The sequence below is a fragment of the Felis catus genome, chromosome B3 (assembly GCF_018350175.1).
Source record: "Felis catus isolate Fca126 chromosome B3, F.catus_Fca126_mat1.0, whole genome shotgun sequence".
Taxonomy (NCBI): domain Eukaryota; kingdom Metazoa; phylum Chordata; class Mammalia; order Carnivora; family Felidae; genus Felis; species Felis catus.
The window spans coordinates 144,934,301-144,952,034 of NC_058373.1; the positions used below are offsets into that span (position 1 = coordinate 144,934,301).

At 43.9% G+C, this 17,734-nt stretch overlaps 1 protein-coding gene across 8 annotated transcripts in view; it reads left to right on the forward strand.

Annotated features, from left to right (window-relative positions):
- Nucleotides 1-2,680: 2,680 nt before the first annotated feature.
- MARK3 (microtubule affinity regulating kinase 3) overlaps nt 2,681-17,734 on the forward strand; it is a 113,482-nt gene continuing 98,428 nt past the window's right edge. For all 8 annotated transcript variants that reach the window (XM_023256094.2, XM_023256096.2, XM_023256095.2 and 5 more), the window contains exon 1: nt 2,681-2,931. In XM_023256094.2, coding sequence (XP_023111862.1) covers nt 2,881-2,931 — 51 coding nt within the window. In that variant the 5' untranslated portion in view covers nt 2,681-2,880. The remainder of the gene's footprint in view (nt 2,932-17,734) is intronic.

The following is a 17,734-nucleotide window of genomic DNA, read 5'->3' on the forward strand; positions in this document are numbered from 1 at the left end:
TTTGCTTTTTCTTTTCTTCTTTTCCACTTCTTCCTCTTTTTTTTTTTTTTTTGTCATGTTCACATGCATACCTTGCCTCCCATCTCCCCATTTCCAGGTCTTCATCGTACCATGATATCATTTGACATAAGTGCAATGAAAAGCTCAAAGTGTTTCTTTAATTCCAGCTCTCATGAAAACCAGAGGAATCTTAAGTTAAACAGTGTCAACTTTGCTTCCTGTCTTTCGGCATTCACTAATTTATTATTTAATGTGTGCTGTGGTGAGGTGAGAAAGACATTTAATTGGAAACCTCATCCCCCAGCTACTTCTTTGGCCAATATAGAATGTTCTGAACTGTCCAAACCCCGTCTCTCTGCTCCTACCCGAGGCTGAAACCCTTTTGTGGGCCCTCTGTTTTCATGGCTGATCTAGTCGACATTCAAGATGCTGAATTGAATGTCACGCTACGTCCAAGCTTGGCCTGACTCCTGCCTCCCCTTCCAACCTAAACTCTCGCCTCCCCTTCTCTTGACATTTACCCAATCCCACTATGTCTTTTCCCACCTCTGCGCCCCTGCAGGCAGCCCTTCTGCTTGGAATGCCTTTCTACTCATCCTCACCTGGCTGACTCTACTCATGGTTTCAGACTCAGTGTAAATAAATGATCTCTTTCCCAGGAAGCTTCCCTCACCCAACCCCCCAAATTGGGCTAAATGCCCTACTGGGGCTCCACAATCTTGTGCTCACCCACATTTCAGTTGCAGTGTATGAAGCACACGTTTAACTAATGGGAATTCAATCATGTGTGCTTGTCCAAACAGGGAGAGACAGAATAACATTTTAAACAAGGCTGCCATTGGCCCCGGTGAACACTTGCCTGAGAGGGTAAGATTGAAGCCCCGAATGCATCTTAGTCCTCATGTGTTTTTGTGATGGGAGCATCTGTCCTCTCTGGGTATGACGCTGGTGTTTAAAGACATGTATTTCTCACAGAGCAGGAAATGCCCCAGACATAGCAAGATGGTTCACATGCTGGGGAAGGAAGAAAGGAAGACAGGCAGGCAGGCAGGCAGGCAGGAAAGAAGGGAGGAAGGAAATAAGAGGGAGGAAAGTAAGAAAAACAAGGCATACCCACTACAAGAACTTATCTGTTAGGGAAGTTTTAGGACATGGGTTCAAATCCCAGCTCTGCAGCTAACCCATTTGGATACTTTGGTCAAGGCACTGTAATCTGTTTAGGCTTTGGATGGCAAGATGCGTCTGCCTGTCTTTATAGGGTTACCCTGAGGGGCACCTAGCTGGCTCAGTCGGTAGAGCATGAGACTCTTGATCTCCGGGTCATGAGTTCAATCCTCACATTGCGCATAGGGCTTACTTAAAAAAATTATATATATACGCATATATGAATATAGTATATATATGCGTATATATATTACCCTGAGGCTTAAATGAGGCAACAAATCCACAAGGTCCCTGAACCAATAAACGCCATCCACCGCAGTGCCAGGGTCTGCGCGGGACCACGGGGCACATGCAGAGGCAAGGGGGCAAGAAAGGCTCCCAGTAGCATTTCCAACGTTCCAGCCTGCAAGCGATGCTGAGCTCGGCCCAAGGCTGGCACCCAGAGATGCTTCCAGCCCTTCGGCACTTACATGCTGGTGTAGAAGAGCCCGGCTATAAAACCCCTACGGGCATTTATAGGAACTGGTCCCTGGGGCGGGGGAGGGGGGGGGGCTTCAAGCCCACCCGTAGGCACTCTCGTCTTCCGAATGGCATTTAGGTGGGTCCAAGTCCATCCTCCTCCAGACAGCGAGCTCCTCCGGGTGCCGAGCCTAGCCCCCTGCTACCCAGAGCTGGAGGCAGGAAAGGTGGCTGCATCTTCGATCCCGGGGTCGCGGTTGATCATACAGAAGCCCGGCTCCTCCCCGCAGCCCCGGCCCTGTAACTGCTGCCGCGGCTCGATTCTGTGCAGCGCGGTCCCGCGGGCGCGACCTCAACCTCGGCACACAGTAGGCGCTCTATCAACACTGTAAATGCCAACCCAGCAGTCCCGCTCAAGCCACCGCCCAGGACCATGTGCCGTCTCTTTTCGGGGGCGCCTGCTGCGCCCGCCGCGACCCACCACCCCTTCCCGTCCCAGAGCGCCGCCTCTTCCACCCCAGACCTGACTGAGTCGCCCCTAGCAACAGCGGCCGGGCCAGCTTCCTCGGGCCGCGCTGATTGGCCGAGTTCCGGGAGGCGGCGGTTCCGTCACTTCCGGCATCCGGAGGCAGCAGAGGAAGCCGAGGGGCGGCCATCTTGGGTCCGTGAGGCTCTGAGGTACCGGGAGCGGCGGCGGCCACCGGGTGGAGGCTGAGGCGGCAAGCGAGCCGGAGGGAGCAGAGCAGCCGGGCGCAGGCGCCGCCTCCGCAGCCCCCTCCATGGTCGGCGCCCGCAGCCCGCGGCGGCCTGTCTTGCGGTCCACCTTGTCCACATCCTCCTCCTCCTCCTCCTCCTCTTCGGGGGCAGCCGGCGGCGCTGTGTGGAGGCCCCGGCGTTGAGATCCGCGGTGCGACGGGCGAGGGCGGAGGAGGAGGCGAGGGGGTCCGGGCCCGCGGGGCGCCCTGAGGCGCGGGGACGCCGGCGGGCCGACCGCAGCCCGCCGCCGGCCCGGCCCCGCCACCGCCGCCCGCCGGGCTCCTCGGCGCGGCCGCCGGGGCCGGGGGAGCATGAGCCCCGGGACCCGCCGAGGGACGGCCCGGGCCCGGCCCGGGATCTAGACGGCCGTGGGGGAGGGGAGCCGCCCTCCGCGGCGCCGTTCCGGAACCGCAGGGCGCTCGAGGACCAGGTCGCCGGCCCCCCGAGGCCGTGTGCTGTTTTGTTTCACCCTCGCGTTGTGCAGAAGTGGAGTGGAGTAAAATGTCCACTAGGACCCCGTTGCCAACGGTGAATGAGAGAGACACTGAGAACGTAAGTGCCCTGGGCCTCCTCGGGGTTTGCCCGGGCCGGGTGTCCCCCGCTGCCTCCCGGAGCGCGACGGCAGCCCGTGCCGTCGGGGGTCCCCGGCCCGGAGCGCGCCGGACGCGGTGGGCCGGCCGGAGGCCGCGGGGGGCGGCGGGGCGCGACCGTTTCCTGGAGGCGGCGGCCCGGGTCGTGCCTCCGTGTTGTCGCCGAGTCCCGCTCGCCGGCCGGCGTGTTGGGGGGCGGGGGGGGGGTCGGGGGACCCCCGCCGCCGCGCCCGGTGCGTGTTGTCCGCCCTCGGCCGCGCTTGGTGCTGACTTGGGGCAGGCTCTCCTTGCAGATGGGGCGGGCAAGCTAGCTCTCGAGGGGCTGGCGGGCTGGAAACGTGTTCGTGGTGCCGGTGAGAAGCCGTTGATCGGGTCGAGTGGGCTGTCCTTTTTGCCTGGTTTTGTCAAACTGTCTGGAGCTAAGCTTAGTGACCGGCTCGACACCTGAGTGGCCGCGGGGGAGTGTTCGAGGGCCCCTTGGCAGGGTCAGCAGAGAAGTTTTGGGAGAGCGTACCGGCTTCGTTGAGGAGTCGCTGCCCTTCCGGGCGCATCTGTCTGGAAGGGTCGGTGAAGCGGTTTTGAAAGGAAGGTGGCGGCGGGTAACGCCGCCCCGGCCGGGGGACGCCCGCTCCGGGCTTGGCTTCTCGCCTGCCGACCGCCAGCGGGCTTCGACGGCGCCGAGCCCCCGCTCCAGCGCTCCCGGCCTGGGATTCTGTACGCGGACCGTTTGGTCGTGTCCGTGGAAACCTTTCAAAGGGCCGGGGGCGGCGACGTGCAGCGGAAAGGCCTTCGGAGAAACGCTGGGTCCGTCCGTCCGAGGGCTCTCTGAGCCCTTGTCTCGCGCTCGGTTCAGGGCAGTTCGGGTCCGGGAGGTGCCTTCTGGAAGACGTGGAGCAGGTAGCTGGCGAAGAAAGTCCGCGGGCCTTCCATTAGACGTGTTCCGGGGTGATTCCTGGCAGGAAGACGCCGTCGCTGAGGAACAGCCTTCTCGCTCTGCCCGTGTCCCTGCTTTCGGCCGTGGCCTGAGACACTGTGGCCTGGCGGTACCGGGGCCTTCGTCTGAGTCTTGCAAGTGCCGCTTGCTTGCTGCGTGGCGCCCAGGTGGCTAATCTGCGCACGCAGGCTTTGGTCTGAAGCGTTCGCGTGGTGTATCAGCGCCCGGCGTGTAGTGCTCTTTCCCCTGCTGAGTGGGTGGTTCCGCGGCGCGTGTTCCTTCACCTGAGACGGGTTGGAAAGTTCCGTGAAGGGTCAGTGGCAGGCAATCATAGACCAGGTGAGTCCGTGCACTCATTTTCTTAGGGCTCTTTTGAAGAACGTGTTCCTGACTTGATCAGTTTCCTGTTCCGTGACCACACTGCAGAGCGGAGCAAGCAAAACAGGGAGTTGGCTAGCTCCGGTCCTTGACTTGCACTCAAAGCGGCAGAATCTTACACTGACCCAGAGCAGGAGCTCCATTCTTTCTAAATGAACCGAAGCCAAAAACAGTCAGGTTTGTGGTAATGAAGGACTTACCCTAAGTGAGTCTTTACTTTGTTCTCTGGTGAATTTGTTGAATCGTGTTCTCATCTTTCTGTGTGTTGTTAGAAACTACTAACTTTATTCTTTGAAAACAGTGTAAGGTGCGGAGCGTGCCTTTGTTCTTGTAGAATGTGTTTAAATTTGAATTTTTGACAGTGTTGAAATCAGAGGTTTGTAGCATATCATGGCATGCATTCACCGTGCCCTGTTCCATTTTTTAACTTGTGTTAGAATCTTCTGGAAGTAGTTGTGTGTCTTTGACAGTGTGGTGCCCTTGTGTCGAGTGTTACGTGTCTGGCATATGTCATGTTATTTGCCTGCCATTCCTGAACTGCCAGTTGAGTGGTGAGGGTACAAGAATGAATGAGAGCTCTCAGTTTCTTGAGCAGCTGTTTTGTTAAAGTCAGGTTTATTGAGATAGAACATTTACTCTTCCTAAGTGTCTTGTTTGAGGAGTTGTGACAAATGTATAGTCATGTAACCCTCACCACAGTCAAGATACAGAACATCTTCATTGCCCAGGAAGGTGCTTGCTTACATGGTGGCCCTTTACAGTCAGTCGCCTCTCTCTTTCTACAGCCTTTGGCAGCCACTGATCTGTTATCTGTCCCTATAGTTTTATGTTTCCTAGAATGTCATATAAATGGAATCTTTATTAATGTTTGTGTGTGTATCATTAGTTCATTTCTTTTTATCGCTGAGTGGTGGGTAATTCATTGTTTGGATGTACAAAAGTTTCTTTGTTTAAGTTATTATATTAATTCCAGTATAGTTAACATACAGTGTTATATTAGTTTCAGGTGTGTAGTATAGGGATTCAACACTTCCATACATCGCCCAATTAATGTACAACAATTTCTAAGCCATTCACCGTTGATGGGCATTTTGGCTACTAGGACTAGAACAACTTTGTCTTTTTTGTGAAAAGACTTTCCATTTTGCTTATCTTGGGAATCAATTTTAAATAATTGTATATGGCTGTGATGGGAATGTTGCTTATAGATAGAGGAATAATAAAAGGCAGATTATTTGCAACAAGAATATTGTCTTCATCCTAGTCCACTACTCTGTTTTCGTTTGTTTGATTTATAAATGTGAGTACCCACCTTTAGCTGATGGGTATATAAAAGATAATACTGTTTTCAAATAATTTTAAAACTCATAAGGACTAATCAAATAATCTGACCTAATGAGGATGCTCAGAGAGGTGACAGGAGCTGCTGTGACAACACTATTTAGTAGCAGAGTCACCACTAGGCTCCACATCTCCAGTTCAGTTCCCTCTGCTTTTTTGGGTACCAAGCTGTTCCTCAAAAGCTTATGTACTAATTACTCAACCAGAGAGATATAGATGTACCATTACACAGAGTATAATTAAAATAAGACTTAAATGTATTGTTACGGAAGATTTCAAACAAACAAGTAGGGAGAATTTAGTTTGTATTAGTGGTTCTCAACCAGGAACAGTTTTGCTGCCCTGTGGACATTTGATGATGTCTGGAGACATTTTTTGGTTGTCACAACAGAAGAGAGTTTACTGACCAGGAATGCTGCTAAACATTTTACAATATACAGGGAAGCACCCCTTCCTCCCCCCAACAACAACAAAACATCTGGCAAAAAATGGCAATAGGCTCAGGGTTGAGAAACCCTTGTATATGGTTAGCCCCCCACATACTCAGTGGCCGTCTTATTTCATTTGGGGTCTCCCCAAGAAGCAAATTCAGTACCTCATATCATTTCATCTCTAAAGCTTTTAGAAGAGATAAAGCTTTAGTCTTACAAAGATTGTAATCCTAGTCCCTTTATCATAATTTCTTAACATCAGATATCCAGTCAGTCTTCAATTTTCCTCAGTTGTCTACTTTTTTAACACTTTGTTCAAATTGGACTCCATCCAGGGTCCATATATTACAGTGAGCTAATACGTGAAATAAGATGCATTTTGACGGCAACAAAAAAAATTGTATGTTTTGGTTTTTGTTCTGCAGTGTCATGACTTATATGGAGCCATGGGCAAATCCTGTTTGGACACTGGTAAAATCAGAAATGTATTTTTTCACTTAAATTTTAAAGCATATGACACGTTGTAAGCCTGAGCCGTTTGTCAAAGTACCAGAGGCCCCAGGGCTCTGTCAGTTAACAGCTCCTGGTGTGTGTGCAGCCTGTATTTACCTATTATTAGTTAATGGAGACAAGCCATCAGAATTTCTGATCTCTGTGAAATAGATAAACTGATGGTGTTCTTGTCTAGCCAGGTATAGGTTATAGGAGACTGTCATTAACCTGTTCACGTTTAAGTGCCTGCTTTGTGTAGGACACTGCTAGGTTCCATAGAAGTTATATCTAGGAACCATGTTGTACCTGTACCTGCTCTTTAGGACTTCCCAGTCCCTGCAGAACAAAGCATCCTGAGCTCTGTGAGCTAGTCTAATAAACTCTCAAACTGGAGTAAACGCCAGTATCACCTGGAGGGCTTGTTAGAGCTCTGATTGCTGGGCCCCTCCCCAGACCTTGATTCTAGTTTGCATTTCTAACAAGTTCCCAGAACTTGTGGTCCAGAAACCACACTTTAATTACTGCATTAGTATTCATTGAAAGCTTGTCAACTAAACTATGTCCCTTTAGGTTGTATTGTGACTATAGAAGAGAGATTTCCAATGGATTAAATAAAATTTTCAAGCTCCGTGAGTTTTTAAAGTTGGTTCTTTGTAAGAAAGTATGGTTATGGAGTATAAAAATAGTTACTATTTGTTGATCACTTACTGTACTTTAAATGACATTTCTTTTAAAGTATATACTGTGCCTTTATTTAATCTGCCTTTTAACTTTGAAGCACAACTATCTGTTGAATAAAGCCTGTTTGGGCCTTTAAAAAAAAGTTAATCTCTGAAGAATTAATATTTTTTTATGGTATCAAAGTGTTTTGAGAAAAAAATCTTACAGACTTCAATCTGAAGGTCATTTTTGTTTCTTCTATGTGTAAATTAGGTGAACTTGGAATTTTGCAATGAGTACAGGTTACTTTATGTAGTGCATGGTTATTTACATTGTAATTACCCGTGAGAGACTTATACACAACTCAGTGTAAATTTGTGGTACCTGTTGTCTTTTTTTTTTTTTTTAACATTTATTTATTTTTGAGACAGAGAGAGAGCATGAACGGGGGAGGGGCAGAGAGAGAGGGAGACACAGAATCCGAAACAGGCTCCAGGCTCTGAGCTGTCAGCACAGAGCCCGACGTGGGGCTTGAACTCACGGACCATGAGATCATGACCTGAGCTGAAGTTGGCCGCTTAACCGACTGAGCCACCCAGGTGCCCCTGGTACCTGTTGTCTTAAAAAAAATTTTTTTTTTGGTTTATTTAGTTTTGAGAGAGAGAGAGAGAGAGGAAGGGGTAGAGAGAGAGGGAGAGAGAGAATCCCAAGAAGGCACTGCACTGTCAGCATTAAGCCCAAAGCAGGGCTTGATCCCACAGACCATGAGATCATGACCTGAGCTGAAATTGAGAGTTTGACGCTTAATTGACTGAGCTACCCAGGCGCCTTGGTATCTGTTACCTTTAGTTTTGGAGGATTGTTCTGGATTCTAAGATCCAAGATCTAAGACAAATTTTGTCCCTGGAATTTTTTTTCCCAACCAGGAAGTGAGAGTCAGGGAATGCAGCCCTTTCTGATCACCACTAGGAGGAGTAAAGCGGAAAACCCTTGTCTCACCTCCATCTTATTTTATTTTTATATATTTTTAAGTATTTTAGTACTTTTTTTTTTTTTTTAAAGTAAACTCATCCCCAGCATAGGACTGGAACTCATGACGCTGGGATCAAGAGTCACATGCTCTACCGACTGAACCAGCCAGGTACCCCATCTCACCTCCATTTTAAACTTTCAAATTAAATCTGAAGGAGAGAACAGATGTCTTCCCTGGAAATCTCCCAGCTTTAATGTTGTCTTACAAAAGAATTTAAAGAATGTGCTTGGAATTTGTCTGCAAGTAGTAATAAGGAGTTTATGCTGACCCATATGCACCTGCCTGCACAGTAATTGGGAGGGCGGAAGTTGGCACTGGAAGAAAGCATTTTTTTCTTCAAGGAACAGTTCTTTAGCACTGCATACTAGCCACCTGAGCTGCTCATCTGTGGCTAGTCTTATATAATCTTATGTAGACTAGATAAGGCATTGTTTAAGTGGGTTACCAAGGGGTCTTGGTGTTAAACAGCAGGAGGTGTTTTGTTTGTTGCTAATAGGCAGTTGCATTTGAGTGGATGTTCAATATTGGGGGGTTTGTAGTATGGACATTTTACATGAAGATGTGTATTTGGGTAGAATTTAATATAAAATTTGAATAAACTGAGCCCAAAGGTTTTTATTTCTGAATTTTATATATAACTTCATTCTTTATGCAGTAAGCACCTTTATGACTTCATTGACTACAAGAGCAGATTCTAGCAGGGAATCCTAGAGAGGAGTCGACCCAGAACCATTCCCTAACTCAGCTTTCTGCTCTGAGAATTGCCATTCTTTATCCAGTAGAATAATTTAAACCAGGGCAGTCACCTTTTGTTGTCGAAGGCATTTGAGGTGTTTTTGATGGCATTCTGTTCACATACTGTCTCCACCTCTTTCCTTGTCTTCTCTCAATTGCTAGCCTTTACCTATTCCTAGGCCCTCCTTGGTATCCATAGGCATGTATTAGCTCTATTAGTGTAATGGAATAAAAGAGCTTGTTTTCTTCTCTTAAAAGAACGTTGCCATCTAGACGTTAAAGATGTTTAATGATAAAGAACCTTCTATGTACCATGGTAGTGTATTCCAGTTTTTGTTTTGGGGTTCTTTTTTTTTTTTTTTTTTTTTTTCTTTTCATTTCTGTTACTTAGTTCAGGTTGTTAACATTTGTTTCCTGCTTATTGTATAGTGGTTCTTCATATTATTGCTGTGGAACAAATCACTCCATAACTTAGTAATGTAGAACAGCAGCCATTTTATTATGCTCACAGATTGTGTTTGAGGAATTCAGACAGGGATGACTTATCTCTGTTCTTCTATATCTGGGACTTCAGTTTGGAGGATCTCGAAAGGCTAGTGGGATTTGAGCAGCTGGGCTGGAAGATCCACATCCTAGATAGTTTCTTCACTTATGTATCTGGCACCTTGGCAGATGTGGTTAGAGGGCTAGGCTCAGCTGGGACTCTTGGCCAGAGGGTCTACAAAGGGCTTTTCCAGTGTGGAGGCCTCAGTGCGAACAGACTTCTGAGGTTGCTCCGTGTTTCAGAAGAGATAGAAGCTCCCTGCCTTTTATGACCTAGCCTCAGAAGTCACACTGTGTCATTTGCTCTTGGTTAAATCTATCACGACACAAGGGACACGGACCTTACTTTGTAATGGGAAGTGTGTCAACAATGTCAACGTCATGTTTTCAAAACAACTTAATAGTAACTCTTTGGGTTTATAATCTGGCCTAGCATTTTATTGTGTGACCTTGGACAAGTTAGTTAACTTTTTTGTGCCCCAGTTACCTCATCTGTAAAATGGCATTGGTAATAGTGACGACCTCATAGGGCTGTTACAACGATAAGGCCTTCCATGTGCCGGCTTTCCTTTCTTCTTGGTCCTCACCTTCTGCCTCTCCTCACCCACTCTGCCCATAGACCTAAGAGTCTTCTTGCTGTTCTGTGAACACACAAGCGACACTCCAACCTCAGGGCCTTGACGTTGCATTTCTCTTTGAACACCTTTCTTCCAGATATTCTTATGGCTAACTTTCTCACCTCCTCTTTTCAGATATCACCTCAGTGGCTTAATCACCTGTGACTCTCCCAGTCTCCCTAACCCTGGTCTAGTTTTTCTTTTCTCCATTGCAGTTATTACCTTCTCACGTATCATATTTACATATTGCCTATGTTTATTGTGTTTTGTCAGTTTCTTCTGGCATACTGAAAGCTCCACAAGAACAGAAATAATTTGTTTTGCTTACTGATACAACAAATACCTAGAACATGCTTGTCATCTGTTATAGGGGTTCAATAAAATATTGGTTGAATTAGTGGTTAAATGAGACAATATGGGTAAAGCATTTAAAACAGTGCCTGTTACTTACAGTAAGTAACAGATAAATGTTAGCTGTCGTTAATGTTGATGGTCTTTTTACTGGTCTTCTCATCTCTATCCCTGTATCCTTAGCTTCTCCCCTCTGTAGTTATTCCAGCAAGATCATCTCCTTTCTCCTTTTTTTAAAACCTCAGACTGCTTTCTTAAAGGGAGAACTGATGGATAGTGTCTGGGCTTGGAAGGGAGAGAGAAAGATGGGAGCCTAAGACCAGTTGAAGGAGTGCATCTGAAGACATGTCTGAGGTAGAGTGGACAAGATGCGGAGCAAAAAAGAAGGAACAACAACAACAAAACATACAAGAAGTTGGGATTTGGAGTTATGTTAATTACATACTTGTAATTAAAACTCGCTTTCAGAGGCGCCTGGGTGGCTCAGTCAGTTGAACGTCCAACTTCAGCTCAGGTCATGATCTCACGGTTTGTGGGTTCGAGCCCCATGTTAGGCTCTGTGCTGACAGCTCAGAGCCTGGAGTTGCTTTGGATTGTGTGTCTCCCTCTCTCTGCCCCTCCCCTGCTCGCTTGCTCACTTGCTCGCTCTCTCTCTCTCTCAAAAATAAACGTTAAAAAAAAATGTAAAACTAGCTTTCAAATACAAGTAACTTAATCATGACCAATTCACTGATCTATGCCTCATCTTTTAAAAATTTAATTTATTTCACTGTTTTTTTAAGTTTTAGATGTAATTGGCATAACCTCCATATTGGTTTATTAGTTTCAGATGTGCTACATGATTCACTATTTGTATTGATTGTGTAAAGATCACCACAGTAAGTATAATAATTAATATTCATTACCATACATACTTCGTTTTTTTTTTCTTGTGATGAGAATTTTATGATGGGTTTGTGGGTTCGAGCCCCGCGTTGGGCTCTGTGCTGATGGCTCAGATTCTGTGTCTCCCTCTCTCTCTGCCCCTAACCCAATCGCATTCTGTCTCTGTCTCTCTCAAAAATAAACAAACATTAAAAAAAAAAAAATGTTTTTTTAAACTTTTGGAGGTTTATTCTTGATCCACCTATTTGTTTACCCAGTGATTTCACACCTGCTAGTTGCCAGGTCCTGTATTCTGAGAATACAGAGATGAGACTATTCTTGCCCACAAGGAACTCATAGTCAAGTACTTTGGTGTAGGCATTAATTAAGCTAAGGGTTGGGGATGGAGAGCAGAGCAAGGCAGAAAGGACAGCCTAGTCAGGAGCATAAGGATAAATTGTCAGCCATCATGATGTCAAGGAAATGAAGCATTCCCCCCCGCCCCCCACCAGTGTTAGTGTCCCATGAAATGAGAGAGTTGTGAGAGATAAAAGTGGTTTGACATGCAGGTTGGGGTGCGGGGGGCGGGGGCAGGGGAGGGGATCATTTCCCCACCCCCCACGTTTTCCTAGGTTTCCTTGTACTAGTGCCTGGCTTGAAATAACCTTTGTCTTTCATTAGAACTCTGCTACTTATCCTTTAAAGATTATCCCTTCATAAGATACCTTTTTTCTTTCATCTCACTCAAATGTGATCACCTCCTGAGTGCTTAGTACTACATTATCCCACACAGTAGCTATTAGCCACGTGTGGCTGCTGACCACTTGAAATGTGGCTCTGTAAGGATGAAATATATACAGATTTTAAAGACAGTGTGAAAAAAAGAATATGCAGTCTTAATCTTTTTATATTATGTGTTGAAATATTTGAGAATATATTGGGTTAAATAAAATATTAAAATTAATTTAACCTGTTGATACGTTTTTTAGTGTTTCTACTAGAAAATTGAAAAATAACATAGACGGATGGCACTTAGAGTACCTACTCTCTGATTTTCTCAGTGGGGCAGGGATTGCCTTCTGTTTTAGTTATTATTCCGCATGTTAGCTCTTCAGGTAGGTTAGGAGTACCTTGAAGGTTTGGCACCATACTTTATTTCATCACTCTGTAGTGCCTGGCACTTAATAGTTGCTTAGCTTATAGTTAACTGGTCAAAAGCTACTGAGTGAAATTTTTCTTTAGCCACAATGTATTTGTGCCTGTAGTCCTTTTGGGGATTAGACGAGTAAATGATTTTTCAGTCTGTTATGATTAGTTTATCTGTTACAGCAATAATATTTTATTAAAAATGAAACCAGTTTCACTGAATTTGTGGATATGAACAGTAATAGTTTCCCATTTCTGTTGTTCATATTCTTAGAAGCCTTTTTTGTAAACTCAGCTGCAAAAAGTCACATTATCTTTTTTTTTTTTAGTGTTTATTTTTAAGAGAGACAGAAAGTGAGCGGGGGAGGGGCAAAGAGAGAGGAAGACACAGAATTCCAAGCAGTCTCAGGCTCTGAGCTGTCAGCACAGAGCCTGCCTCAGGGCTTGAACTCCTGCACCACAAGATCATGACCTGAGCCGAAGTCAGACGCTTAACCAACTGAGCCACCCAGGTGCCACCACGTTATCTTGATAGGTCAGTGTGAAGCCCTTGTCTTATTTATTCTTGTTAATCCCCAGAGTTCATTCCCCATAGTTTGTTTAATATGCTGTAATGTGTGTACATGTATGTGCTCTTACAAAGTATACATTTGGCACCTCGTGTAAATACTGTATGTATCTCATCTATGAGTCTAATCTGTTTTCTGACCACTGCTTAGCAGTCTGTGGGATGGTGATCTATCTACCATACTCAACCTGTCTGCTCCTCAGGGTTAGACATTCCACTTCCTGCAGCCACAAAATACTACCATGAGTATCTTTATCCATGTCCCTTATGGAGCCGTGTAAGACTTTCTTGGGGTAGCTAGGAGTGGACTTGCTCTGTCACAGGAAATACAGATAGGGCCAGAACTTGTCCTTCTGGGTGGCTAAATCAATCCATACTCCTGCCAGTCGTGCATAGTATCCCTGGTTCCTGCCAACATTTAGCATTATCTAGCTTTAATTTTTTACCAGCCTGTTGGGTGTAATGTGATATCTCATTGTAAACTTGTATTTCTCTTTGATTTTTATTAGGTCTGTATATACTTTGGCTTTTGGGGTGTTCTGTAATTGCTGTTTTTCCTTTGTCCATTTTTCTTTTGTGTTGTCTTTTCCTTGTTGATTCTTAGGTATTCTTGGTTTTCTAGATGTTAATCTGATGTAGGTTGTGGACATTGCACATATCTTCTGTCATCTTTCTATAATGCCCTTCATTGAACAAATTGTTGGTTTTGGTGTAGCCAACGTAAATTTTGCCTTGTGTTTGTGCTTTTGAAGTTTTACTTAAATACCTGGATCACAAGGATATTCTCTTATATTTCATTTGTTAACCTTGTATCATTTTACCTTTCACATGTAGGTTTTTAATCCCTGGAGACATAGCCTTTCTCTGGTAGGGATCTAGTTTTGTACACACACCCCGGCCCCCCCCCCCCCCCGGCTGATAAGGTGAACCGGTTTTCCCACTGCTGTCTACTCTGCAATCTATCCTTTCCCCTCTGGTTTATAGGGCCCCTTTCATTGTATCTTAAGGTTCCCATGTACTCATGTCATTTAGTTTTATATTCTGGTGCACAGGTCTGTTTTTCCGTTGTGCCCATACCCCTTAGGTTTTTCTGTTCTCTTTAATTACTATGGCTTCACAGTCAATGTCAATCTTCTTAATCTGTGTATCTATGTGTATATCTTATCTATTGAACTTTTTATTTGGAAATAATTTAAGACTTAAATAAAAATTGCCAAAGTGGTACAGAGTTCATGTATGCCTTTCACTCAGATTCCCCTAATGTTAACACCTTTATAACCATAGCTCAGTTATGAAAGCCAGAAAATTGATATTGGTCTGATACTGTTGATGATGATGATGACGATGACGACGACGATGACGACGACGACAGAACTTGAATTTTCACCAGTTTTTCTCCAGGGTTCTTTTTTTCTTCTAGGATCTAATCAAAGATCCCACATTGCGTTTAGTTATTGTGTCTCAGTCTTCTCCAATTTGTAATGGTTCCTCTGTCTTTGTTTTTTATGCCCTTGACAGTTTTGATGAGTACTGGTCAGTTATTTTGTGGAATATATCTCCGTTTAAGTTTGTCAGATGTTTTTTCACAATTAATTAAGGTTATATATTTTGGTAAGAATACCACACAAAAGATGTGTCTCTCTTAGTGTATGCTATTAAAAGGGTACATGAGGGGCGCCTGGGTGGCTCAGTCGGTTGAGCGTCCGACTTCAGCTAAGGTCATGATCTCACGGTCCGTGAGTTCAAGCCCCGCGTCGGGCTCTGTGCTGACAGCTCAGAGCCTGGAGCCTGTTTCAGATTCTGTGTCTCCCTCTCTCTCTGACCCTCCCCCGTTCATGCTCTGTCTCTCCCTGTCTCAAAAATAAATAAACATTAAAAAAAAATTTTAAAAAAAAGAGGGTACATTATGTAGATATGTTTTGTTATGCTTGTGTTAACTAACTTAGATCACTTTTTGTTTCTGAGCCTTTTTCTTTTTTTTTTTTAACGCTTTTTTGAGGCTGACCTGGCAATTATTCATCCATGTAAACGTCAGAGTAAGATTAAAATTACTAGAAAATTAAAAAAATTTTTTTACTTGGGGCACCTGGGTGGCTCAGTCGGTTGAGCGACTGTCCGACTTTGGCTTAGGTCATGATCTCATGGTTTGTGGTTTCGAGCCCCGAGTCCAGCTTTGTGCTGACAGCAGAGCCTGCTTTGGATTCTCTGTCTCCCTCTCTCTCTGCCCCTCCTCTGCTTACCCTCTTTCTCTTTCTCTCTCTCTCAAAATAAATAAACATTAAAAAAAAATGCTCAAGAACTACTGACTGGAAATTTTAATTGAAATTGCCTTGAACTTGTAGGTTAATTTGGGTAGAATTTATAGTATCTATCCATGAACATGGAATTTCCATTTATTTGAGTATCTTTTAGGTCTTTCATTAAAAATTTAAAGCTTTCTCCAAAGAGCTTCTACATATTCTTTTTGATTAAGTTAGTTTCTACCTGCTTTATAGTTTTTATTGATATGGTTATTTTTTTGTTAAATTTTGTGGCAGGTTACTGCCAGTGTAGAGAAATGTGATAGGTTGATCTTGTATCTTGCCAAACTCTCATGAGTTCCAGTGGTATTTCTGATTCTGTTGGTTTGTAGTTAGATCATATCATCTACAAACAGTTACAGTTTTCTCTCTTTCCTTCTGATTCTCATATCTTACTTTTTTCTTTCCTTCAAGTATTGGCCATAACCTTTACTATTATGTTAAATAATGGTAGTGATAATAGACAACTTTGTCTTGTTTCTGATTTTCAAGAAATGATTCTAAAGTTTCTCCATTAGTGTAATATTTGCTGAAGGTTTTGGTCCATGATTTTTATCAAAGTAAAGAAGTTCTGTTTCTTGTTTGCTAAGAGTTTTTTAAATCACAAATTGTTGAATCTTATGAAATATTTTTTTTGCAGTGAATGGAATAATCGCCCTGCTGCTTTCAAAAGTGAAATTTGATTTTATGAATATCTCTAAAAGTACAAAATACGTGGGGGACAGCCCTTTATTGTCACAATTTAGCTTTGTAGATTTTTTTACATTTGAAAAACCTGCCCTTGTGTTAAGGAGGTGGTTTGTTATTTTAAGGATTAGAAAGGATGCGTGGGCGGGCACGTCTTGTGTTTTACAAAAGGGACCAAGGTTTATTTAGGAAGAGTTGAAACACGATGTAAAGTTTTTTTTTTTTTTAACTTTTAAACCTGATCCCGTCCCCCACCCCCCCCCCCCGCCCCACCCCAGCTGTATTGAGAAGTAATTGACATACATCACTGTATAAGTTTAAGGTATTGGTTTGTGTCCATTGAGAAATGAGTACCACAATATGTTCAGCTAACATCCATCTTCGCGTATAGATAACAATAAGAAGAAAAGAAAGAAGAAATTAATAAAGGAAAAAAATTTCTCATTGTGGTAAGAATTCTTAGGATTTACACTTTTTTTTTTTTTTTTACGACTTTCCTATATATTATATAGCAGTGTTAGCAGTAGTAACCATGATTTACGTTACATCCCTAGTACTTACTTACCTTATAACTGCAAGGTTGTCCCTTTTGACCATCTTCCCTCAGATCCCCCTTCCCTACTCATTTCTTCTGGTAACCATAATTCTGATCTCTTTTTCTATGAGTTTGGGTTTGTTTTCTTGTTTTTGTTTTGCTTTTGGATTCCACATGTAAGTGAGATCGTACAGGATTTGTCTTTCTCTGATTTATTTCACTTAGTATAATGCCTTCAAGATCTGTCCATGTTGTTACAAATGGTAGGATTTCCTTGTTGGGTTTTTTTTTTTTTTTTTTTTAAATGGCTGAATGATACTTTATTGTGTATACATACCACAATTCTTTATCCATTCGTCCATTGATGGACACTTAGGTTGTTTCCATGTCTTGGCTACTGTACATAAATGCTGCTGTGAACATGGAGTGCAGATAGTGTTTTTGTTATCTTTAGATATATACTCAGAAGTGGAATTGCAGCATCATATGGTAGTTCTGGTTTTAATTTTTTGAGGGTTGTCCATACTGTTTTCCACAGTGGCTATACCAATTTACAGTCCCACCAACAGTACACAAGGGTTTCCTTTTCTCTACATCCATACTATTATTTGTCTTTTTGATTATGGCTACGGCCACTATGACAGGAGTGAACTGATATCTCATTGTGGTTCTTATTTGCATTTCCCTAATGAGTAGTCATGTTCAGCATTTTTTCACGTACCTGTTGGCTTTTTGTATATCTTCTTTGGAGAAATCTCTATTCAAGTCTTTTGCCCATTTTTAATTAGGTTATTTGTTTTTTGCTATTGAGTTATATGAGTTCTTCATATGTTTTGGATATGAACTCCTTATCAAATATATAGTTTGCAAATATTTTACCATCCCATAGGTTATTTTTCACTTTATGTTTTGCTGTGCAGAAGCTTTGATGTAGTCTCACTTGTTCATTTTTTATTTTGTTGCTTGTGCCTTAGGTGTCATCCAAAAAATCATTACTGAGACCCATATCAAGGAGCTCTGTTCCTATGTTTTCTTCTAGGAGTTTCATGGTTTCAGGTCTTACATTTAAGTGCTTTTTAATGACTTTAATTTTTATGTTAGAGAGAGAGAGAGAGAGCCCACGTGTATGCCTGTTTGTGTGCAAACGGGA